Genomic DNA, 22,739 nt, shown 5'->3' with positions numbered 1-22,739 from the left:
AAGGGTGTGCTAGTTTTTAGTTAATATAACTGGAGAGTGTAAATCTTACAATCATATTGTCGGTCTGTTGGAATCACCTTCAACACCAGTTATCGTTAATATTAGCATACATAATTTTCTCTGGAGTGTAGATTTGAAAGCAAATTTCATGAAATCACATTTGCATGAAAGCAAGTGAATTGATGTTTGGGTTGTTGATTCGTGAACAGGTGTCGCAAAATTGGCTTTTAATGCAATATCTGTTTAACATCAGCATCTCAGCTGAACCAAGAAACCTTTCTTCATCTTACACGGAGTCTGCCTCTGAGTCAGTGATTTGCATCGATTCTCAAAAAAAAACCCTGGTTTGAGACAAAAAATCCCCATGACTTGCTTCCTCTTGCAATCAAATCTGTGAAAGAAAATAAAACTGTTGAGTAAAGGTGTGTTAAAAAGCTTATTTGTAACAAAATGTCACTGCTGCAACCTTGTCTTTTTTTCACGTAATATTGGGGTAATCCATGTCTTGGGGTAATGCTTTACAGGAACAGCAGCAGAACAAAGGGGGGAAAAAACTGATCAAGAGCAACTGCTTCTTAAATAGTTCCCCACTTTTAGAGAAAAAGTTGCCTCTGTGTTGTAGAGAATAGGTATCAGAAAAGATCACGGATCTTTTTTCCAAGTACCAGGACAAGGAGCACAGACTCTCTCTCCCACTACTCTGGCTAATCTTAACATAAAAATAAAGAAATAAATAAAAGGCTATAATTATGCCAATAAAAGTTACTCTGAACTTTTTATATTTACAATTAATGAGAGATGCGGGACCATTGTGATGACCCTTAAAAGCGTGCCAGTATAAATAGTTGAAAAAATTGGTAGCTGAGGCCATCTTTTATCTTTGTCTCCAAAAGTTGTGCAATGCAAGCCTAAAGTTTGCCTGCAGAAGAGGAATGACTTTGAAACCCTTTTCATTGCAGCTTTGAGAGAAAAAAGAAAAAGGAAACAAACAACCAAGAAACAATATTGGGTTTCTCAGAAATGTCAATGCATTTCCAAAGAATGTTCTTGTACTTAGTTTTTCCTTGTAAATTCTTATCCACAAACTATCAACTTTAGCCCAAATATTGCTCTAATGTTATTTAAAAACATACATAAATAAACCCTACACTCATGTTTTGTTGTTATTCTACTGTATCTGTGTTCTGTATGAAAAAGGGGCTAGGGGAGAAGAAAATGCAAAATAACACTGGGAAGACTTGAAAATAGGCAGGCTGGATGCAGTGTCTCAAGAGACAGGCACTTGCTGAAAGTTGTCAGATCTGATTAAGGGAGCTATTGGCATCAATCAGACCTGACAGTAGTATATCGGAGGTTAGTATAAGTGTAATTAGTGAACTGATTAACAGCAAAGAGGAAAAGAGGGTAATGTTTTGGATCAAACTCCTTTAAAACATTTAGATCATTATTTAAGCTTGACGGCTGAGTGGCTAATTATATGTTTTACAATATAAGAGCTAAATTTCACAAGGCGCGCAAGCTGTTCTTCTTCACTATGGTTGTTAAAATAAGGTTTGTACTGACTCTAAACAGACTGTTTTTTCCTAGAAAAAAAGTACAGAGAGCAGGTGCTCTTATCATATTACTTCTCAGTACAGCTATTGTGATCCTAATGTATATTGCTTGCCATAGTTTCTCCTCAGATTAATGTAACTGCTCCACATTCAAGCTTTATATTCTTTTAGTAAGAATATAAAAAACTTCAATGCTTTCACAGCTGCAGCAAAAAGAAATTCTTCTATCCGATTCATCAGCCTGACTGGTTGTACTGGGTTTGATTCCAGTTTATTTTGACTTCGACAGAGTCTGTTGTACTGAGGTTTAAAAGTAGCATTTTGTAATCGCTGGGACATCCAGGACTGTGCTGAAAGCATAAAATTATAAATTTTAACCTACAAACTTAAATCTGTTAGTCATAACTGTGAAACTGAGCATGCAACAAATAGAACAATATTGAAAAAAATCAGTCCAACAGTACATGTCAGATGTGTCATAAGTATTTTGCTCTGCTAAGGCGGTGTGCCGATACACTGTGAATCGGTTGCCTTTTTATTAGGTGGACTAGCTGGGTTCTGTAAAGGATCTAAATCATCATGAGTTCCTAGGATTAAGTTATAAAATAAAAAAAAGTTACATTTCTTCAGTTAAAAATTCGTTTTCCATTTGAACGAGTTCTGAGTGGCAGCTGTTACAATTTTTGTTGTTCCCTTGTTGATTTCTAGACCTATTGTTGATGGGGTTTTGGTGTTAGCTTTGGTGGTTTACTAATTGCTGGTAGTACGCATCAATATAATGCACTTCTGTAAGTCTTTCTAATATGAAAATTCAATCTTTTACATAGATACTTTTTGTCAGCATAGTCTTACTATTGAATGTTTTGAAGATGTTAGTTTTGTGTGTGTGTGTGATCCTGTATTGCCTTTACTTTAGACCACAAAGACACGTTAAGATTTGATACAACATCATCTGTGCAGCTGGGTGGGCATACTGTTCATCTGTGTATCTTTGTATTGTAAGGAATCTGCTTTACTGGAGATATAATTCTGTTTTAACTATGTAAAACACAGCATCAGATGGTTGTCTCTGATTTATGAAGTACAAAATATTTGTATTGATTATTTATTACTTCCTACCTTCCTACCTCAAATTCTTCTTTTGAATTGCTGCCCTCTGTTTTACTTTCTATATGTTTATTCCACTCCCTGCCTGAGCTCCTGCTCACATGAGGTTTTTTGAAATGCTTGAATAAATCATGCAGAGTAAGAGTGCAATAAAAAGAGGAATAAAAACAGCATTAGGAAAGTGACTTGCAGACTGCTGCTCATGTAACGTGTTTTGATGAAGCTTTACCTCAGAGAGTGCCAAAGTGGTAAAGTGTCCCTCATGGGGTGTGCTATCAGGTATCTAATATTAAAATTTGTGAGAAGCTCCAAAGCATCACTGATTAGAAGGGAAATATTTCCAAATTGTACAAAGCCCCAGCATAGCAGCTCTCCCTCTAGAATTGCAGAATATGCTGCATTCCAATGAGAGGGTGCTCTGGGTGGATGTGTGTAGTTGTGTGCAGTTTTCTGTGTCTCCATTTCTGCAGAAGTAAAGCTCTTGTGGTGGATTTGCTGCCAGAACAAAGCACCAAGATAAATAGTTATAGCATGAATAGAGTAAACTGTGTAGGCTGCCTGTGCCCCTTTGCCAGAAAGCTGTCAGAAGATGAGGAGTGCTGGCTGTGACTGAGCAAAGCTTCCTCTAGGATTAGCCACATATTCTTAAATGCAGTTTTCAAGTATGGTAAGGGGAAATTATAGATGTGTGTAAAGGAGTGGGAGAAGAAGAGAGAAGACCAATAGCAAGGTGACAACAATAAAGACGAGGAAGTTATATTAATTGAAATCTACAGAAGTAGATCTTTGAGAGAGTGTCTGTGAATATTGACAAGAAAGCAGCAGGGGCTAGACCAGAATCCTTTATTGCTATCCATCCGTGATGAATCACTGTGGTGGAGACAATCTTGCTACAGGCACTAACATAGGAAGAGACTGGTTCCATTCTTTCCAAAGCTTTTAGATCCTTAGAGCTTGTATTTTGTACATGAACTGTGCTTTTTTTTTAACTGTACATCCAAATGAAATAGGCTTTAAAATTGTTTCTCCTCCAGCATCATCAAGGCTCTTCAGAAAACACAACTTTTTGTAAGTTTACCGAGTTCCCGTACTTAGAATGATGTTTTATTTCATCACCTTTATTTCAGTAAAAGAATTCTTTTTAATCTGAAAATGATGAAATCATTTCTAGTCATATCTAATCATTGTTTTATGTTGCTAAAAGACAAATTTCTGAAATATCTTAACATGCATTTTCCAATGGAGAATATATAGTTCACTTATTTCTAGGCTGCTTCAGTCTCTTTACCTTTCCTTAGTTTTGGCTGTGGTATCTTCACTCAGACTTTTTTTTATGCTAACAACAAAATGAGTAACTCCAGCATTGCTGGTCATAGGACAGATGCCCACATAGCCACAGGCATCAGGTGTTTTTTATAATAAGATTTGGTTTTCTTTTTCCTTTCCTAAGGGTAATGAAATAGTAAGAGGGTTACTTTAATAGCAAGTAATGTTAATGCAAAATGAAAAATAAATGGCTGTTAAGAGAGTAAAGTAAATAAAGAAAGAAATTACAGTGGAAATGTGTATTTCTTGTTGATTTAATCAATGCTTTGAGAAACAGTATTGTGAACTTCACAGAGGAAGATAACATAAATGGAGTATTTGCTGTTTATTTAGCAGCTATTCTAATGATTTCAAAGCAAAGAGAAATTAGTACTTTCATTTAGGTATGTAAAATATGAAAATATCTCTGTTGTGCTGCAGGGGTGCAATGACATATGGTCATGAAATGTTTGTGGATCTTGATGCAGCTGTGGGAAGGTAATTTCAGAATTCAAATTTCAGAAACTTCTAACAAACAAGATTTATTATTGTTATCATTTGACATCCACGGTATTTTCCTCATGTGGAGGCCTCTGGATTTAGTCATTATAACCCTGAGCTTATTCTACTGCTTCTTTCTTGAAAGACTGATAGATATTAATTGCCAGTATATACAATAATATGAATTCAAACTTACAGATCAAATGTTTGAAAGTATGTGTGTGTACCATTGTATGTATATTCATAATTCTGATACAACACTGGCATACATATTTACATCCTATGTTAAGGAAAGGTGTTGAAACTACAGGTTAGTTCTTACTACTTACTACTGCTCTGCTTACAGTATGTCAGTGTGCAGGCTTATTTTTGGAATTGTGCTTATACACAAAACATCAACACTCTCCAATCTAAGTACAATGTACTTTTCTACCTTTTATGCTATAGAAAGCTACGAAACCACATATTAAAATACTGTGTGCTCATGTGCAGGGCATGAGGGTAAACAAATGGTGGAGAATATTGATATAATGCCTTACTAGAAAGGACTTGCATACTGCATTTATCAGTGCAGTATAAGAACCTGTGTAGTAAGGTTCTTATAGCCCTACAGGATGATGATTTTATGGAATCTCTGGTGAGCTATAGGTGTGTTGTAGAAAAATTTTGTTTGCCATAGTGGAGTAATTATCTGTTCCTGCCTAGATGAGAATGAAGTCTGTTGTATGATTGGTTCTTTTAAGTAATGGTCATGGCTAAATGGTAAAATTGACCACTGTTGATAGATGTTGTTATTCCTGATGACAGGCATTTGCTGCTTCTCTGAAAAATTCCCCCAAAAGATGTTTTCCCCACCTTTTATGAAAACTTCTACATGCAGTTGCATACCAGCTTGCCATCTAACAGGTCTTGGCCTAATATTTGCTTGAGCCTACTAAAAAATAAAAAAATCAAGCATTTTACATTACCATGATTCTGGGAAACACTCTACATAAAGAATTACTGCTCATAACTCATTTGTGAACACAGTAGCAGGAAGATTAAAACATGGAAGTGAATGCTGAGCTAAAGATGAGTGAAGTGTTTGGGAGGTGCAGCAAGTGCCCTATCTGTGCAGCTGCAAGAGATTTTCTCGAAAGATTTTGTTTTGTGCATCCTCTGTTTTGGTCCTTCAGAATTTTGTAGTCCTTTTGCCATCCTTATTACTTTCTGTTCAGAGCTTTTAATTCATCAATTCCGTTCAGGTTAGTCCTCTGGGATTGTTTTACTGGCTAATTCTAGTGCCTTTAAGATTGGCAATTCTTTATTTGGACTTAAAATCTAATGGTTGCTACCAGTTTTGTAGTTCCGCAAAAGTCTTTACTCATATTCATTTTGTAAAGATTACTTTACTGAACAGCTCACTGGCAGCAAGATCTACTTTCTGAATGGGGCTGATTACAGGAGGCGAGTTTTCAGTCTTCTGTTCCTGCTGTTTGTTGGGAATGTTTCATTTTTATTCTCAGGAATGTCCATAAAAGCTCTGCTATAAGAAATTTAACAGTGTCTTTCCTTTGTAATCAGTTCATTAATTCATTCGAGAGTCTTGTATTTAGATAATAGTTGAATTCTATTTTATCATGTGCATCAGGAATAAAAACTTCTAAAACTCTGTTTGAAGAGAATTTGCCAAAAGTATGATTTGGCTTGTAGGGTGTTTACTCAGTCACAGTATGCAAACTTATATAAACCTGTTATCAGTCCCAAAATGTAGGTTGTTATCAGGTCTGATAAAACAAAAACCTAAAATGACAACGTTTAAAATTTTGCCATGCATGCCTACTTTACTAATGATGCCTTACCTTCCAGAAAGGTTTGAACAGATGCAAGATTGACTGTTTGAGAATCCACTTTTAAGATAACGGGGCAGGGAGAATTTAATTTACTAACCTAATGACTCACAACCAACTGTTCTCCCTCTTTTTTGTAATGAGAATGATGTGTTGTTTAAAACAAAAATGGAACACCAGTCCCTTTATCCTATCATCCCAGTTGATGTTTAACCTGAGTCAACCAGTTCTTTACACATTTTAGTTTGATAATATCTGGCAGAAAAGAAGAATGACCTAGGTCTTTTCTAATTGTTTTCTGGAAATCATAGAAATCAGGAAGTTATCGGGGATGGGGGGTGGAGGATGTCTGAGTTTTGATTATTGTTGTGTGTGTGAAAGGGACAAAAGGTCAGATAACTGGCAGATGTATTTGGAGGCTGAAGTGGCTAAAGGGAGGAAAATGGTTCTTGAAAATGGTCTTGAAGAACTTAAAAGCAGAGAATGTTGTAGTATTGGGTGTTATAACTAAATATTTTATGTAGTTTGTTCTGAGTTGTTTTCATATGTGGATTGGACCTGTGGGAGTGAGAATTTCAGGGGATTAGTATAGTTTTACTAGCCTCAGAGTGTGTGCACAAATTATTCAGGTAGAAATCAGATACTAGTCACGTGCTAGAACTTAAAGCAGCAAACAAATTTAAAGGATTGCAAGAGAGCTGTTGAAAAGGTAAACCTGCAGGCTATGCCAACTGCTAGAAATTAAAGTTGAACTCTCAGAAGTTAATGGAAGATTGTTTGATTTTGGTGAGACCATAAGCTTTTTCAGCTTAAGAAAAACCCCAAACAACAACACACCCCAGTATTTTTCAACGTGTTGATCTTGTGAAACTATGGTGAAAACGTAACTTCTTGCCATGAAGTCTTCGAAGGCCTCTGAAGAGAAACGGACAAAAATAGCAAATCTTGCAATTATAGAAAAATGCATTTTCACAGTCACTCAATTCTGTCACTTGACATTGAAATTATCAGTTAGTATCGTCCCTTTTGACTTCATTTTTCAAAGCGAAGTGACTTTTTTGTTTGAGTTCTTACCTGAACATTATGTAAAGTAATGTAGGGATATGTTAAAAAGCCCCAAAGCTAAATGAAATCATGTGGGGTTGAAAGATGTATTTTCTTTCTTAAACTGTTAACAGTCACATTGATCGGTAGTCCTCACCTAAGACAGAAGACTCTTTGTGACAAGCCTATGTTTTCCCTGGTAGAAAAAGACAGTGTGGAATAGTTACTAATGATAATCCAAAAAGCATTGGAAAAGGGGAATTGTATGTGCAGAGAGAAATTTAAGTTGACAGTAAAAATATTGACAGTTAACCCATTTCTATTCAGCCGTACCCTAATACAAAAAACAGATTGAAATGTCTTGCATGAGTTGCAGTTCATTAAGCAAATGTGACACTTTATTTTCTAGCTATTTCAATACTGAAAGAGGTGAAGTGGTGAAATAGCAATATAAATGAACACGCTTCTCAGGGTGCTGATAAGTCAAAGTAAAAAAAGAAAATATTAAAACGATGTTTCAAGACTTGGTTACTGTGTCCTTCTCTTGCCCCCAAACAGAAAGCAGAATCCTTTTGCTGAATCTGAGTTCTGAGTTTATAACTTTGTGGATAAAATACGTTGTCTCTGAAAATTAATTATTAAAAAAATGCCACTACTGCATTTAAAGCTAATTATGAGATGGATCATAATGCTGCTTTGTTTATTGCTTTAATTGAAAAAAAAATATGTAGCTTTGTTAACATTTGCTGATAGTCAACATTTTCTTTTAGCTGATGTTTTTAATTACCACTTTTTATATTTGAATTCGATTTATGGTTTAAGGCTGCAAAGCTGATTTGTTTGGATTTTTTTGGAGGAATTTGTTTCTCAACTGTAATTTCTATCTGCAAAATAAATATAATAACCAATCATTTTCTGGCATAACATTCTCTGGAGATCTCTGGTCTTACAAAATGAGACAGTATATCAAGTATAGCTTTTAATTCAGGTCCTTACTTTGAGTAACATTGCTGTTTTAAATTAAGATCAAAGTAAAAGACCATTATAATGAATAGTCATCACCCAGAACCAAAAGAATTAATGATACCATTTTAAATATATATCCTGATGACATGACTGACTTTAAAAAAAAAAGACTGCAGTCTAACATTGCCAATTTAGATTTAGCAAATTAGCTAAGTAGCTTGCATTTGTAGTATTTCACACCTTAAAGTCTTAATATGCATTGCTAAATACATTTCCTCACTGTTTGCTAATTAATGTTCTGTGGAAGTGCAGCTGCTAATTTTTTCTGGTTGACATGGCTCATTTTAAAGTGGTAACAGTTGCATCTGTAGTAGTGTTACAATTCAGTTCATAACTTATGGTCATACATTTTTACACCTACTATTATGTAGGAGTACAAGCATTTGAAAAATCTGTATTTGCCAACAAAATACACCCAGTAATATTTTAACAAAACATAGAAACACCCTACACACAACACCACTCTCTCAGTGATATTTGTGACTCAGTGAGTCTTTCCTGTGTTAAGTTTTAAGTATTGCAGGACAGGAGCATCTTTTTTCTGTAATATCATAAAGTTTCTTCAGGATTAATTCTCGGTGATTAGTAAAGACTGATACATTCTAGTAGTAAAACAGTTGGACTGGAACAATATTGTGAGGCAGGGCAGGGAAAAATATTTCTCTGAGTGGAATAAATAATATCATGGTATATCTTGTGGAGATCAGGTGAAGGAAAAAATATTCATACATGCATATGTTTTGTAAGATACTTTTTTTTTTCTAATATTTTGAAAGAAACACAGGTTCCTGGAGTGCATTGATGAGAACATCCTCCTCTGGGTGGTAGGGGAACCAATGAGGAGAGGTGCTCTGCTGTACCTCATACTCACTGACAAGGAGGGGCTCGTTGGTCATGTGAAGAACGGCAGCCTTGGCTGCAGTGACCATGGGATGGTGGAGTTCGGGATCCTGATAGGAAGGGACAGGGCAAAAGCCAAGCTCACAACCCTGGACTTTAGGAGAGCAGACTCTGGCCTCTTCAGAGGTCTGCTTGGAAGAGTCCCTGGCAGGAAGAGGAGCCCAAGAAAGCTGGATAATATTCAAGGATCATCTCCAAGCTCAAGAGCAGCCCATCCCAATGAATAGGAAGTGAGCCAAAAATGCCAGGAGGCCTGCATGGATGAACAAGTTGCTGCTGGCCAAACTCAAACACAAAGAAGAAGCGTACAGATGGTGGAAGCAAGGACAGGTGACCTGGGAGGAATATAGAGACATTGTCTGAGTACCCAGGGATGAAGTTAGGAAAGCTAAAGTCCAAATGGAGTTGAATCTCATCAGGGATGTCAAAGACAACAAGACAGACAACAAGAGGAAGACTAAGGAAAATGTGGGCCCATTGCTGAATGAGACAGGGCACATGGTTACACAGGACATGGAAAAGGCTGAGGTACTGAATGCTTCCTTTGCCTCAGTCTTTACTAGCAAGGCCAGCCTTCAGGAATCCCAGATCCCAGCAACTAGGGAGAAAGTCTGGAGCAAGTCTAACCTTGGTGGAAGAGGATCAGGTCAGGAAATACTTAAGCAAACTGGGCATACATATGTCCACGGGCTCTGATGGGATGCATCCACAAGTGCTGAGAGAGCTGGCTGATGTCATTGTGATGTCACTCCTGATAATCTTTGATAGATCATGGTAACTGGGAGAAGTGACTGAAGACTGGAGGAAAGCAAACTTCTGTCTTCAACAAGGTCAAGAACTTTAGGACCCGGGGAATGCCAGGCTAGTCAGGCACACCTGGAAATATTTTCGAGGTGCATGAAAGACAAGAAAATCATATAATGAGTAATCAGCTTGGCTTCACCAGGGGGAAGTTATGCTTGACCAGCATGATAGATCTCTGTGATTGGCCAGGCAGCTGAGGGGAGAGCAGTGGATGTAGGCAACCTAGACTTCAGTAACACCTTTGACGCTATCTTCCATAAGATCATCATAAAGAAGCTGTTGATGTATGGGCTGACTGAGCAGACAGTGAGGTAGATTGACATCTGGCTGAATGGCTTTGCCCAGAGGGTAGTGATCCGTGGTGCAAGGTCTAGTTGGAGGCCAGTAACTAGTGGTGTACCCTATGGGTCAATGTTGGGTCCAGTCTTGTTCAGCATCTTTATTAATGATCTGCACAATGAGGCAGAGTGTACCCTCAGTAAGTTTGCTGATGACACCAAACTGAGAGGAGTGGCTGATACACCAGAGGACTGTGCTGTCATCCAGAGGAACCTCGACAGACTAGAGAAATTTGCTGACAGGAACCTCATAAAGTTCAACAAGAAGTGCAGTGCCTTGCCCCTGGGGAGGAAAAAGCTCATGCACCAATATATGCTGAGGGCTGACCAGCTGGATACCAGCTTGGCAGAAAAGGACCTGGGTGTCGTGGTGGACCCCAAGTTGAAGATGAGCCAACAATGTGCCCTTGCTGCATTAGACAAAGTGTTGCCAGCAGGTCGTGGGAGGTGATTCTCCCCCTCTACTCAGCACTTCCGAGGCCACACCTGGAGTCCTGTGTTCAGTTCTGGGCTCCCCAGGAGAAGAGAGACATGGACATACTGGAGAGAGGCCACTGAAGGGCCACAAAGATGGTGAAGGGACTGGAGCATCTCATGTGGGGAAAGGCTGAGAAAGCTAGGACTGTTCAGCCTGGAGAAGAGAAGGCTTAGGGGGGATCTCATCAACGTGTATAAATATCTGAGGGGAGGGTGCGAAGAGGACAGAGTCAGGCTCTTTCCAGTGATGCCCAGTGGCAGGACAAGAGGCAGTGGGCACAAACTGAAACACAGGAGGTCATGTCTGAACGTCAGGAAACACTTTTTTACTGTGAGGGTGACTGAGCACTGGCACAGGTTGCCCACGGAGGTGGTGGAGTTTCCATACTTGGTGATACTCAAAATCTGTCTCAACATTTTCCTGGGCAACTAGCTCTAGGTAACCCAGTTTGAACAGGGAAGTTGTGCAAGATGACCTTCAGAGGTCCCCGCCAACCTCAACCACTCTTTGATTCTGTAACTATGAAATCTGTCAAGCTGGGGTTCAAAAATGTTGAGGCAGCAAAGGGATTTCTTTCTAAAAGCTGTTAATGTTATGCTGATGGTACGTGAGGTAGTTGAATGTTCAGATTGGGAGAAATGCTCTTGCTCAAATTTACAGTAGCAATTTTCATAAGTGTTGCAAGTTTTTGCTAGCTGTCAGTGTCTGCTTTTCTTAGCCAGGGCCTTGAGGCATTATTCGTAATTACCCAGTGTTTTTAGCATGTCCATTGTATAATTTCTGTGATAAGACATTGGTTTTGGTACTAACGTTAATGTGTACCATTTGTATACCACACAGCACCACATTTGGAGGCTGCCTAACCTGTCTTGATATTTTCTTTTTTTTTGGTCAGTCTGGGATCTAGTGCAGCAATCTTAATTTTTCTTATTTGTACATTGTGTTCTCACAGCTAAGATTTTGGTTGAGAAGAAAATTACATGAATCACATGTTCTGTTGGATTTACATTATCTGGTCAAATTTGAGATCGGATACTGAGAGTATCTGGTCAACTTTTTTAATTTATGGGTTTTTTAGTATTCTCCCATGGCTGCTTAGAATATAGCAAATACTGACAAGATGAAAACAATTTGTGTGTGTGTAAGCTTTTGTAGGAACTTACTAGTATTATATTTGCTGTAGAAGCATTATCATCTATAAGGTTGAATTGTGTGTTTAGTGTCTTATTTCTTAACATGGAAAGCTAAGAGAAAGCCCAATTGTAAAATATTTTAATTTATGAAGGAACTGATAGGGGCCAGATTCATGTTTTCCTGTCTGACTGTAGTCTCAATTCTTATTTGTTCTGTGAAGCATGGATTCATCAAATACTAAATCTTAAAATGTATTTATTACTGTTTGTTCGTTTCTTCTCTAAGTAGAATTACAGAAAAATATTTGTTGAGAGGAAAAATATGAATGTAATATTGCTTTAAGAGTCAAAGGCCTTGATACTAAAATTTGTATTAAAATAACCTTGGAATCAAAATCTGTCAGAAGAAACTACCCCACATATTTGTGGGGGAAAAGTTGGCAATTTAGTTAAAAATACTTTGTCAAATAAAGTCATTCTGATAGAAGTAGGAAGTTCTTGCAATTTAGAATCCCTATTTCATAGATAGAGCTTTTAGCTCTATCATAAAGCTAGTTTGCTCATCTAACACTTCTTTTATTTATCCTCTTAGAGGATAAGGTAATTTGAGATTGTTGACTGGAATTTGGTCAATGTCAGTAGAATTTTAGAAAACAAGTGTCCTGCTCTCTAGATCCTGACACAAGTTGACAAGGTTCTTTATAAACATAAACCACTTACAGGTTTATGATCACTGAGCTGTGTTTTCTTTTACTATCATGACTCTTTATGAAAGCTGTTAGAAGTTTCCCCATTTTGCCAATTCTTAGTATCTTTCAGTCACTGGTAGTTGAATTTTAAAAATGTTTTATTTCGGTCAAGGTGAACAAACAGTCCCCGTCTTTTACTCATTAAAGCATTCATGTTGTTCTAGATACCACCTGAACAAGATTTGCCAATTTCTAAACTTTTATATTGGGGCCTGTGAAGCAACAGAGTCTGAATTTTCCTTTTTATTTTCTGAGTGGTTTTCAACTGCAAAGTTAGAGAGTAACATTTATTTTAATAGTTCTAATTTCTTTTTTTTTTTGTGAAATGAGACTGTGAGGTAAGCTTTGTGCCTGTCCCAGAAATCTCAAGCTTTGACAGATAGTGATTCATTAGATTTGTTATGAATAGGCAATAAATAATTGCCCTTAAATCATAGTCATAACTTGCAGGCAAGTCACTACTGAATTTCAGTGCATGAGATTCAGTTCTATGGGGGTTTTATACATAGCAGTTGATACTTAAATAGGAAATTATTTTTGTTGAATAATATATGAGAAATCTGCATTTCTATTTCTACCTGAAACAGCTACTGAGAATTTTTTGGGGGGAAGAGTGAGTTGCTTTCTTTAGAGTGACCACTTTATGTCTGATTTTCAATTTTGAAATGCTACTTCCTTGATTCTTGTGTTAAGGTCACATGAGGTGACTACTGAGTATGTTGTCATTGTGGAGAATGGAGGGTACTATGATTGTTTGGCAGTTAGGAGATTGAATGTGCCTCACTTTTATCTGTTCGATAGTCTATTACTTAGGCATTTATGCAAAAAGAGAAGCCATTGCAAGAGCATACAAGAAATTGCACCATAGTAGTGAGTTACCACAGATGCAAGTCTGGAAGTTAGCTTTTCCAGGACTGCTGGAAGTTGTTTAATCTATTTTGCCAGTGCAAGGATCAAGATATTAAAATGTACAACTTGAAAGTATGCCTTAGGGAGAAAGCATTGCATAGGGAAGTGGGAACTAGCAGCTCAAGCTTAGGTATGAGGGGGGGTCTTAGGTGTTTACTGTTCTGTAGTGAAGGTTAGAAATATTTTATCACAGGTAATTTTTAGTGGGGCGCACACATTATATGACTCAGTTATATAAGGGGTTGATTCTGGATAGCTGTGTAATTATTTTAATGTGGAAAATGTATACAAATTATGCACAGTAGCTTGAAGTTGTTCGCTGATATTTCCATATGGTTTTCCATACTGAATCCTGCTAATGGCCATCCAACACGCATAGATGCTCTAAACTGTGTCTGCCTCAATATAAAGTAGGTAAAACTTAAGATAGCTTTGTTAAGTTCCACAATGCATTTACTCTGCTGTATATTAAAATACTGGGTTTTTTATAAATTTGAATCTGGATTTTTATTTGTAGATGCTGAATATTTCTTTTTTCTGCTCTACTAGATGCTCGTGACTACTCCAGAAAAATGGGATGTAGTGACAAGAAAAAGTGTTGGTGATGTAGCCCTTTCTCAGCTGGTAAAACTCTTGATTCTTGATGAAGTTCATCTGTTGCATGAAGACAGAGGACCAGTACTTGAAAGTATAGTAGCACGTACTTTACGTCAGGTAAGAGTGAAAAGATCTTCAAAAGAATTTTATTTGGTCAAGAATAGATTTCAGTGTAAAAGGAGAAATGCTTAGACAATGAAATCAAAATGCTTAGGCAGCTTATGATTTATTTTCTAGCTATTCTGTATTAAGAATGAAGAAAAATTTTTGTCTTCTACCTTCTCTTCTGTATATCAACTATCAGATTCCTAGGATGCATAATCTATTACAGAGCTATTTCTTTGCTTATGATTTATTTACTTATTGTATAAGTAACAGCAAAATGAAACATTTTTAAACAAATAGTAAACAGGTTAATGTTTTAACAACGAAAATTGAAAGTATTTTCTTACCAGGTATGCTGATTTTTAATTAACAGTTTTCCTAGGAGAAAAAAATTTTTTTAATGAAGTGTAGTGTCTTAAATCTAGGTAAAACTTTTCAGCAATGCTAGAAAAATACTATGTAATTTTTACTTTAGCATAATTGGTCCTTTTTTTTCCCCCATGCTTTAGTGGTACTTTCTAAATACAAGATTGAAACGGCAAAAGGAGAAAAGGATGAACATGTGGAGTTTTTTCTTAAATCTTCCACAAAAAAAGGATTCAGAGTTAGGCAATAAATAAGATTGGTCTCAATGGTGAGATGTGCATTTACAAGAAAAACAAAAAGTGTAATTTAGGGATGAATAAAAAGGGTGGAATTAGGATAAATAAATAATGGTAAGGAGAGGATAGAGTGACATTCTTATCTTTTTTTGTCATGCAGAACAAAAATATGTCAATACAAATAATCTGTAACAAAAATAAACACAATTGGTATTGTTATGGATCTATTTGTAGAATTTTAAATGTTTAAAGCCTTTTAGCTTTCAAGACGCTTTTTTTCTTGGTAAGGCTACATTAACCTTGTTAAGGCTCTCTGAATCATCTGATTCCAGCTCCTCTAAGAACAGAATAAAATGGATGTCTGCTGTAATCCACTACAGAAGAGTAAAGTTCCTGTATAAAGAACAACATAAGTAATAATTACTTAGAAGAAGCCAAGCTTGGAAAGTTTTTTTTTTTTATTTTTTTTTTTATTTTTTTAAATGGAGAGTAGGGCTTTCTAAAGTTTAGACTACCTCAAGGGCACTAAAGCTTAACCAGTTTGATATTGTATTTTCTTTCCTAAATGGATTTGATTACCTTGTTTTCCTTAGGTCTCTTTAAAGTAAAGCATCTCAGCTTTTAGCAGTGACCATGATGGCCATTGTCTTCATGTCAGATCACAGGACTCACTCATTTCTTAATGCAGTTTTGTGAGACTTGTAAGGTAGGCTTCAGCTGTCCAAAATAGATATCCAGGGCCATTTTATCTGCCCTACGTTATTCAGGTTGGGCATCCTGTTTGTGCTTCATTTGGACACAAATCTGCCATAGATCCTTTCCTTTTGTGTCTGTCAAGCCTGTGCAGGTAACTTAAGGAATATAAAATCTGAGGCAATTATGTCTTGGGTACTGAATCCTGTCTTTAATGCATTTATTGTAATATAGCAGTATCTTGCTTCAACACTCAGTTAAAAAAATAGGTCTCTAGGGTGCTTTAATCTTCTAGGATTTCAAGGTTTGCTTTACATACCAAGTTGGAGTTTAATTCATCTATAATTGAAGCTACTCATTTGCAACCCTTCCTTAAGTGAGGCAGTTGGGAAGAAAAACAAAACACAAATCTTGAAATTAACTGTCTCATCACCTTTCTGAAGACCTTATTTATTCTAAGTTGATAAGAAAGGCAGTATTGGAGACCACTGTGAATCTTTACAACAAAGTAATTGAAGAGAGGGAAAATCTACAGCATAAAAATACACTAAAAAAAACCCCACAATTAAACAGAAAACTATTAGAATTATGCAGTAGAAAACAATTCCAGACAAAAATATTTTGAATTGCAAGCCTTGCAGAGAGCTTGAGGACAAAGAAACAGGAGATGTTTTGTACAAGTGTTTTAGCTTTTTAGTATAGAAACAAATAATAAGAGTTAGTTTTAAAAATTACACTGAAATGTTATATTCCAGCATCTGAGCCTGCAAGCATAGCTCTATGAAGTTTGCAGTATACATCCATAACTAATTATGAAATTACTGGAACTTCTGTTTGGTGATTAAAAAAGATAACAAGAAATGACTGCTCCAAGTCAGACCAAAAATCCAACTACTTCTCACAGTGGCCAAAAGGGACGGTACAGAAATTGGGAAAATGTCAATGATACTAGTTCTGTTTTCTGCATTTTCATGCAAATTCATAAATGTCCCTGGACCAGGAACTAAACTTGGGATATTTAGCCTGTCCCTGGAGAATGTCCTTCTGACTTTGATGATTTTGTATGAAACATTAAGCTCCTCTCCAGCCCTTCTGAATGTAGTTCTAGAACATATTTTTATTGATATCTGTAGCAACATCATACTTATCCTGTACTAATGCACACGAGGTAAGAATAATTGTTCAGTTCCTAAAAAACAAACAAAAACCCAAACATCGACAACATCAATATAAAATATCCTTATTGTCAATTACACCACTGCAGTAATTGCTGAAGTCAGTTGCCTGATTTGTATACTCATTTAAGACATCAGAAATATTGACTAGTTTCTCGTCATTTGTAGTGGAGGGATTCAGAAAATGATTAGACAAGTAATCCAAAGAAAAAACCATTGCAGATTAATAGTCACTAGATCAGACTGGGGGCTGTAGTAACCAGGGGCTATGCTGGCAAGTATCACTGACATTTTCCCAGTTTCTGTACTGTCCCTTTTGGCCACTGTGAGAAGTAGCTGGATTTTTGGTCTGACTTGGAACAGTCATTTCTTGTATCGCTTCTAGGACAGAACTGTGATAAACTCCTTTGAATACTACTTCAGCCATGTCAATAAATCACAAATAGCTACTCTAATAATGATGTGTACCTATAGTTTCATCTGGATCATACTTCCCTAGCTTGTATATGAGACTATCTTATGAGACAATGTCATGATTCCTGTGCAGGTCAGGATGTATAATAGTGCCTTTTACATTTTGTAGGGCTTGTTGTCCTGTCTTACAGAAAAAGCATCTCTCTTGTTTTTTTGGAGTATGTAAGGGTGGTTTTGCTTAGACAGTGGATAATAGAAAAACAGACAATGGATTTTTTTTTATTTGGGGGGTGTGTCTTTTTAAGAATTAGGGTTCAACTAGCTACTTGGGCCTACAGCTGTGCCAGAAAAGAATGTTTTGAGATCTGTATTCATATGCTGTACAAATACAGTTATACAAATACATTCTCAAAACAGGAATATCCTGATACATTAGCCAGTCTGTCCTAATTTGTACGTCTAAATACATGAATTATGGTTGTACTTTCCCCCACTGAGTCACTTTAACATGTTCGTTTTAACTTATGGCATTTTTTAGAATCAGGCTTTTTTAAAACCTGCAAGGAGCATATATATTGGAATTGCTGACAGTTTTATTCACAGCAGAATGAACAGCATATTCGTGCATGTATGCACTTTTCGAATTCTAGAGAATGCTTTTGCAAGTGTTTTAAATTGACTTTGCTAAAAATTTTGGTGGGAAAATTGCTTCGAGCTCTGTTATATACTGTAGGTATAACATCAAACAACTTCTTTGAATCCAGTTTATAGCTTTGATGTTTAAAGTTTTAGTCTAGAGCATAATGCAGATGTAAAGCTGAAATACTTAAACTTTTTAATCAAACTTTCCACACTTTTGTAATATCTACTAAGCTTATTAGCTTGAAAGAAAAAAAAAAGACTGCTTTTAAAGGACACCAGATTATTTTGTCATAATTATTCAGAGATTTTGATGACTTCTTCGATGCTTACGGGTGTTTTTTCACAAAAACCATACTGAATATTGTATTTCAGTGGTATGTGAGTTTTAATACCTTCTCTCAACTATGTGAATGGTAAATTAAATAAAAGACAATCCATAGTAAAAGATTTCTCAGATTTTGGGGAACCAGAGCTCCCATCTTAGACACACAGATGTTGTTCTCATCACAGTCTCATTCTTCAAATTTAAGTTTCAGTTGCTTTATGTTTTTGTATTAGATCAACAAAGTTGTTAAATAATGAGTGGGACACTACAGCAGGACAAGCAGTCCAGGAGGTTCCTGGAGTGCATTGATGAGAACGTCCTCCTCCAGGTGGTAGAGGAGTCAACGAGGAGAGGTGCTCTGTGGTACCTCATACTCACCAACATGGAGGGGCTCGTTGGGGATGTGAGGAACAACAGCAGCCTTGGCTACAGTGACCATGCAGTGGTGGAGTTCTTTTCCTTCCCCTGGAAATTCTCATGTTTCCTTTCTGAGCTTTCTTTCCTCATGAAACCTTATTTAAGAAACTTTTCCCTCTCAGCTTTCACGTAGTTTTCCTTGCCCTGGATGCATTTTCAATCTCTAATTCCTTATTATCTCCTCTGCATCTTTTTTCTGTCCCTTCATTTCTCTCGTTTACCTCCTTACTAGAAATCAGAAGCAAACAAGTTCAGAGGTTTCTCACCCAAAGCCAAATGCCTAATTGTTATCAAACAAGGAATTTTTATGTGCTTGATTCTTGATTAAAAAAAAATTGAGCAGTTTAAAAAAAAGCAAGGCTGATAGCTAATGACCCAAGAACAGCTATCTATATATCGACTAGATCTATATATCTTGTTTCTAAGGATAGCCTACTGTAGTTCCTATATGTATCTTTTAGGACTAGAATGCATCAGTAAATAATGGCATTGGCATTTCATTTGGTTCTTCTCATCTTGAGTGACTGCTGTTAGTCTTTTGTCCCTTTGATGTTCCTTATATAGGTTGATCAAATTTCTCAGCCTCTTCTATTACAGGATAAACCAAACAAACTTACTGAAATTACTTCTACAATAATTTTTTTGTTCCCAATTATAAATGTTGTGGGGCTTTTCTCGCTGAACTTTCTTATATTTGTGATTGGTATTTTTAGAGCATTTTCCTCCTATTACTCAGTGCTGTCCTTTTTATACCTCTAAGAATTGCATGTACTTAATTTGCTAACACATTATCTTTGGAGCTTGCATTCAGATGTTTGTTCATTAAGTCCTCAGACAAAGCTCTTTACAGTTGCTGCAGGATTCACTAGTTGCTATAAGAATGGTTCCTGAGACTAGTGTCTTGTTTTGCAGCTTTGGCGTTTTAGAATGAGCTAAATTAAAAGAAATTTAGTTTGAATGGGACCATCAACCTAGATTTATCTGTATGGCTGACACACACATCAGTTATATTAATTCTGCCAATCACCTGCTCTTCTTGTCAGCAGTTATTTTTTATTTACTGCAAATAATGGATAAAATTATTTAATAGACTCGGGCTTAGAAAGCAATTAGAGGCATCCCTTTGTAATTGCTGTTTTTCAGTTATACATTCTCTTTAAAATCTGTCAGTTTATCTGCTTGTGATAAATGTAATACATGTTTTCTTGCTATTCTGTGATGTTATTTTTAAACAGTATGCTGTGCAGCCGTATGTCTAATGCCTTACGAGAGTCTAGATCTATCTTGTTATCTTTTCTGGCAACCTTGTAGTTGTGTAAAAATGACTTTTTTAAATCAACATACTTAAAAAGCAAAACCTAAACTCCATTTGTTTGGAAAATGTTATGTATCAGATATTTGAATTAATCTTCAGAAGCTTTTCTATTACTTTGCTTGGAAGTGATGTCAAGAAGTCATTCTGCACGTCATTTTTTATTATTGATATGTGAACATTTTTCCATTTTTGTGATATATCCATGGAGTTTAAAAGGTAATAGTGATTGCCATATGTTTTATGTTCTTTCATAATATGGTAAAGCAGTTAAACTGATTTGTAGAAGGGTTTGTATTTCTTTTTGTTTCTTAGTTTGGGAACGAAACAGTAAGCATAAGATGAAAAGGCATACTGTCATTCAAGAAAAACTGACATGGCACTGTTCAGGGCATAGAAATCTCTTAATAGGTATATTCAAAAGGTCATTTCTCAAGGCAAAGTATTGCATGCTTAATATTTAGCTGAGGGAAAACAATATGGCTTTGTGCTTTCTGCATGGTTACATTTTTCAGTACCTCTAGATTTTTAAATATGTTCTAAATGGAGGACTGAGATCACAGTATTTTCAGGGTTCATTGGAAGCAGAGTAAAACTCATTTATAAAATTACTTAACTAGATGGTTGCCTAGTAACAAATGCATTCTGTTCAGAGTGTTTGTGTTGTAGATAACGTCCTATGTAGAATCTTCAAAACAGTATTAGTAATTGCATTTTTACTATGTACTTTTGATTTTGCAGTTTTACTGGTTTTTCCATTTTTGTTCCTAAAACTAGGAAATTACGACCTCTGTGGACTGATTTACATCTTAATTCTTTCATTAGACAGTAAACAAGATATCAATAAACAAATAAATACTGGTGAAACATTCTAACAAACTTCCTTTTTAGTAATTTTGAAACACCTTTAATTCTTTTTCTTTTAAATGTTCTAAGAATTCCTCCTTTTTTTCCTTTCTTTTTCTTTTTTTTGAATAATGTGAAAAATACAGATCGTGTGAGAGGCTGCGACTTAGAAGCATTCTTGGGGTAGGGTGGTATCTAACTAACAACTAATGTGAATCCCTGTATGCAGTAATTCACTCTTACCACTGTTGAGCAGGGAACTCAGGTATCTACATTAAGAATTCATTTTCTTGCACATCTAGACTAAAAACTAAGAAACACTTGTGTCTAATTTTCTGTCTATTTTGTCTTTGGTGTACATCTGAAGGGCATACAGTCTGACTGTAGAGGGTGTGTTGAAGTAATCCTGGGTCATCTGAATATCAGATTAATTTCTAACCAGTGGACAATTCTTCAAAGATTAGAATATGTAAACTTGTCTGCTTCGCTTAATTCTGTGCTTGAGTCGAAAAATCAGGGATATGCTTTCCAACTTGATTGTAATTCATTCTGTGAATGTGATATTTTAATACATGGAAATGGGAAGACTGCCAAGATCACAAAGTTCAGGAAGAACTTTAGAAGTCAGATAAAAGAGTATCTCTGTGCATACTCTGTGTGCTCTCAAGTGGTGGCTGTAATGTAATGAGATGATATGCAAATCTTAAAACCTATTAGGAAGAAAATGATCCTGCTGTGATCAGTTTGCAATCTAGAGAGGCACTTCCCATACCTGATCCTTTATCATTTACAGTGTAAACGCAGATGATGCTTCAGTGTGGAAATCAGTACTGGATAACTATCTTCTGTTTATTTTTTCTGTATACATGGAATTTCATGGTGTGATAATCGCGTTCTGTGAACGTGTATGGTGAACATGCTGTCAATTCTCCACATGCCATCGTGAGTGCTTCTGAATTAGATATACTAATTAGATATGTCATTTAAATATAGTTACGGCAATTTTATTTCTTACTCTCAGTGTAATATCAAACCAATAAAATATAGTAAAGCTTTCAAAGAACATGATGTGCAGATACTGCAACAGCTCAGATGTCCAAAGAAAGCCTTGTAAGGTCCACATGGTGCTTATATTTTCTAATGAGATAATTAAACACATATGAAGATTAAAATGTTTGAGATTGTGTGCCAGTAGTGAAGAAAATGCACTTAGCTGCATGCCACCAGCCAGTGATAGGGAATGTAAACAGAAAACGTTGTCATCCCCAGTGTCTTTTCGGTAATTTTTACTGCTATTTCAGGAAAAGGCTGTGTTCATAGTGTCTTGTATATGAAGGCACAATCTCTAATTTGGACTTGTAGGACCAAATAATAAGTGATCCAGCACATGAAAAATATTAATGTTTGAATGGACTGTATTTACAAAGGGCATCTGCATGCTTTCAAGACTGATTTTCTTTAGAAGCATCTGAGAGCAAAACATATTAAATCTTGCTCTTAAAGGGAAAGTTAAAAAAGTAGTTAGAAAACATATGCAGAGAACTCTATTGTAAAAATGTGTTAGAATTCTAAAAGCCATTATGAAAACCAAAGTTTCTATAGTGCTTGGATAGATGAATACTAGATAAACAATTGAAACTGAATTGTAATCACAGAGAAAATGCAAAAATAATCCATGTGTTATGGTTGCATATTCAAGTAATTTTTGTTTTTCTAACTTTTAAGTTTAGGACAATTTTAGTCACTGCTGTTTGTATATTGCCATGTATAACTAAAAGAATAAACAAAACTCAATCTGTATATGTATATGATGATGTGCAGACATATAGGGTTTTATTTACAGTTTGAATTTAATGTGAGCATAAAATAACTGGGAAAACTGTTGTGATATATTTTGTCTTTTAGGGTAAATGTACCTCTTTTTACTACTTGTGG

The 22,739-nt window shown here is 36.1% G+C and overlaps 1 protein-coding gene across 1 annotated transcript in view; it reads left to right on the top strand.

Moving 5' to 3' along the window:
• Positions 1-22,739, top strand: part of ASCC3 (activating signal cointegrator 1 complex subunit 3) — a 261,873-nt gene that overhangs the window by 75,236 nt on the left and 163,898 nt on the right. The window contains exon 10 of the mRNA XM_035888780.1: positions 14,226-14,390. Within this exon, the coding sequence (XP_035744673.1) occupies positions 14,226-14,390 (165 nt within the window). The remainder of the gene's footprint in view (positions 1-14,225; positions 14,391-22,739) is intronic.

Source organism: Egretta garzetta, unplaced genomic scaffold, assembly GCF_000687185.1.
Source record: "Egretta garzetta isolate BGI_Z169 unplaced genomic scaffold, ASM68718v1 scaffold231, whole genome shotgun sequence".
In the NCBI taxonomy this organism is placed as follows: domain Eukaryota; kingdom Metazoa; phylum Chordata; class Aves; order Pelecaniformes; family Ardeidae; genus Egretta; species Egretta garzetta.
Note: the sequence above shows the minus strand (reverse complement) of the source record. Positions and strands in the feature narration are given on the sequence as shown.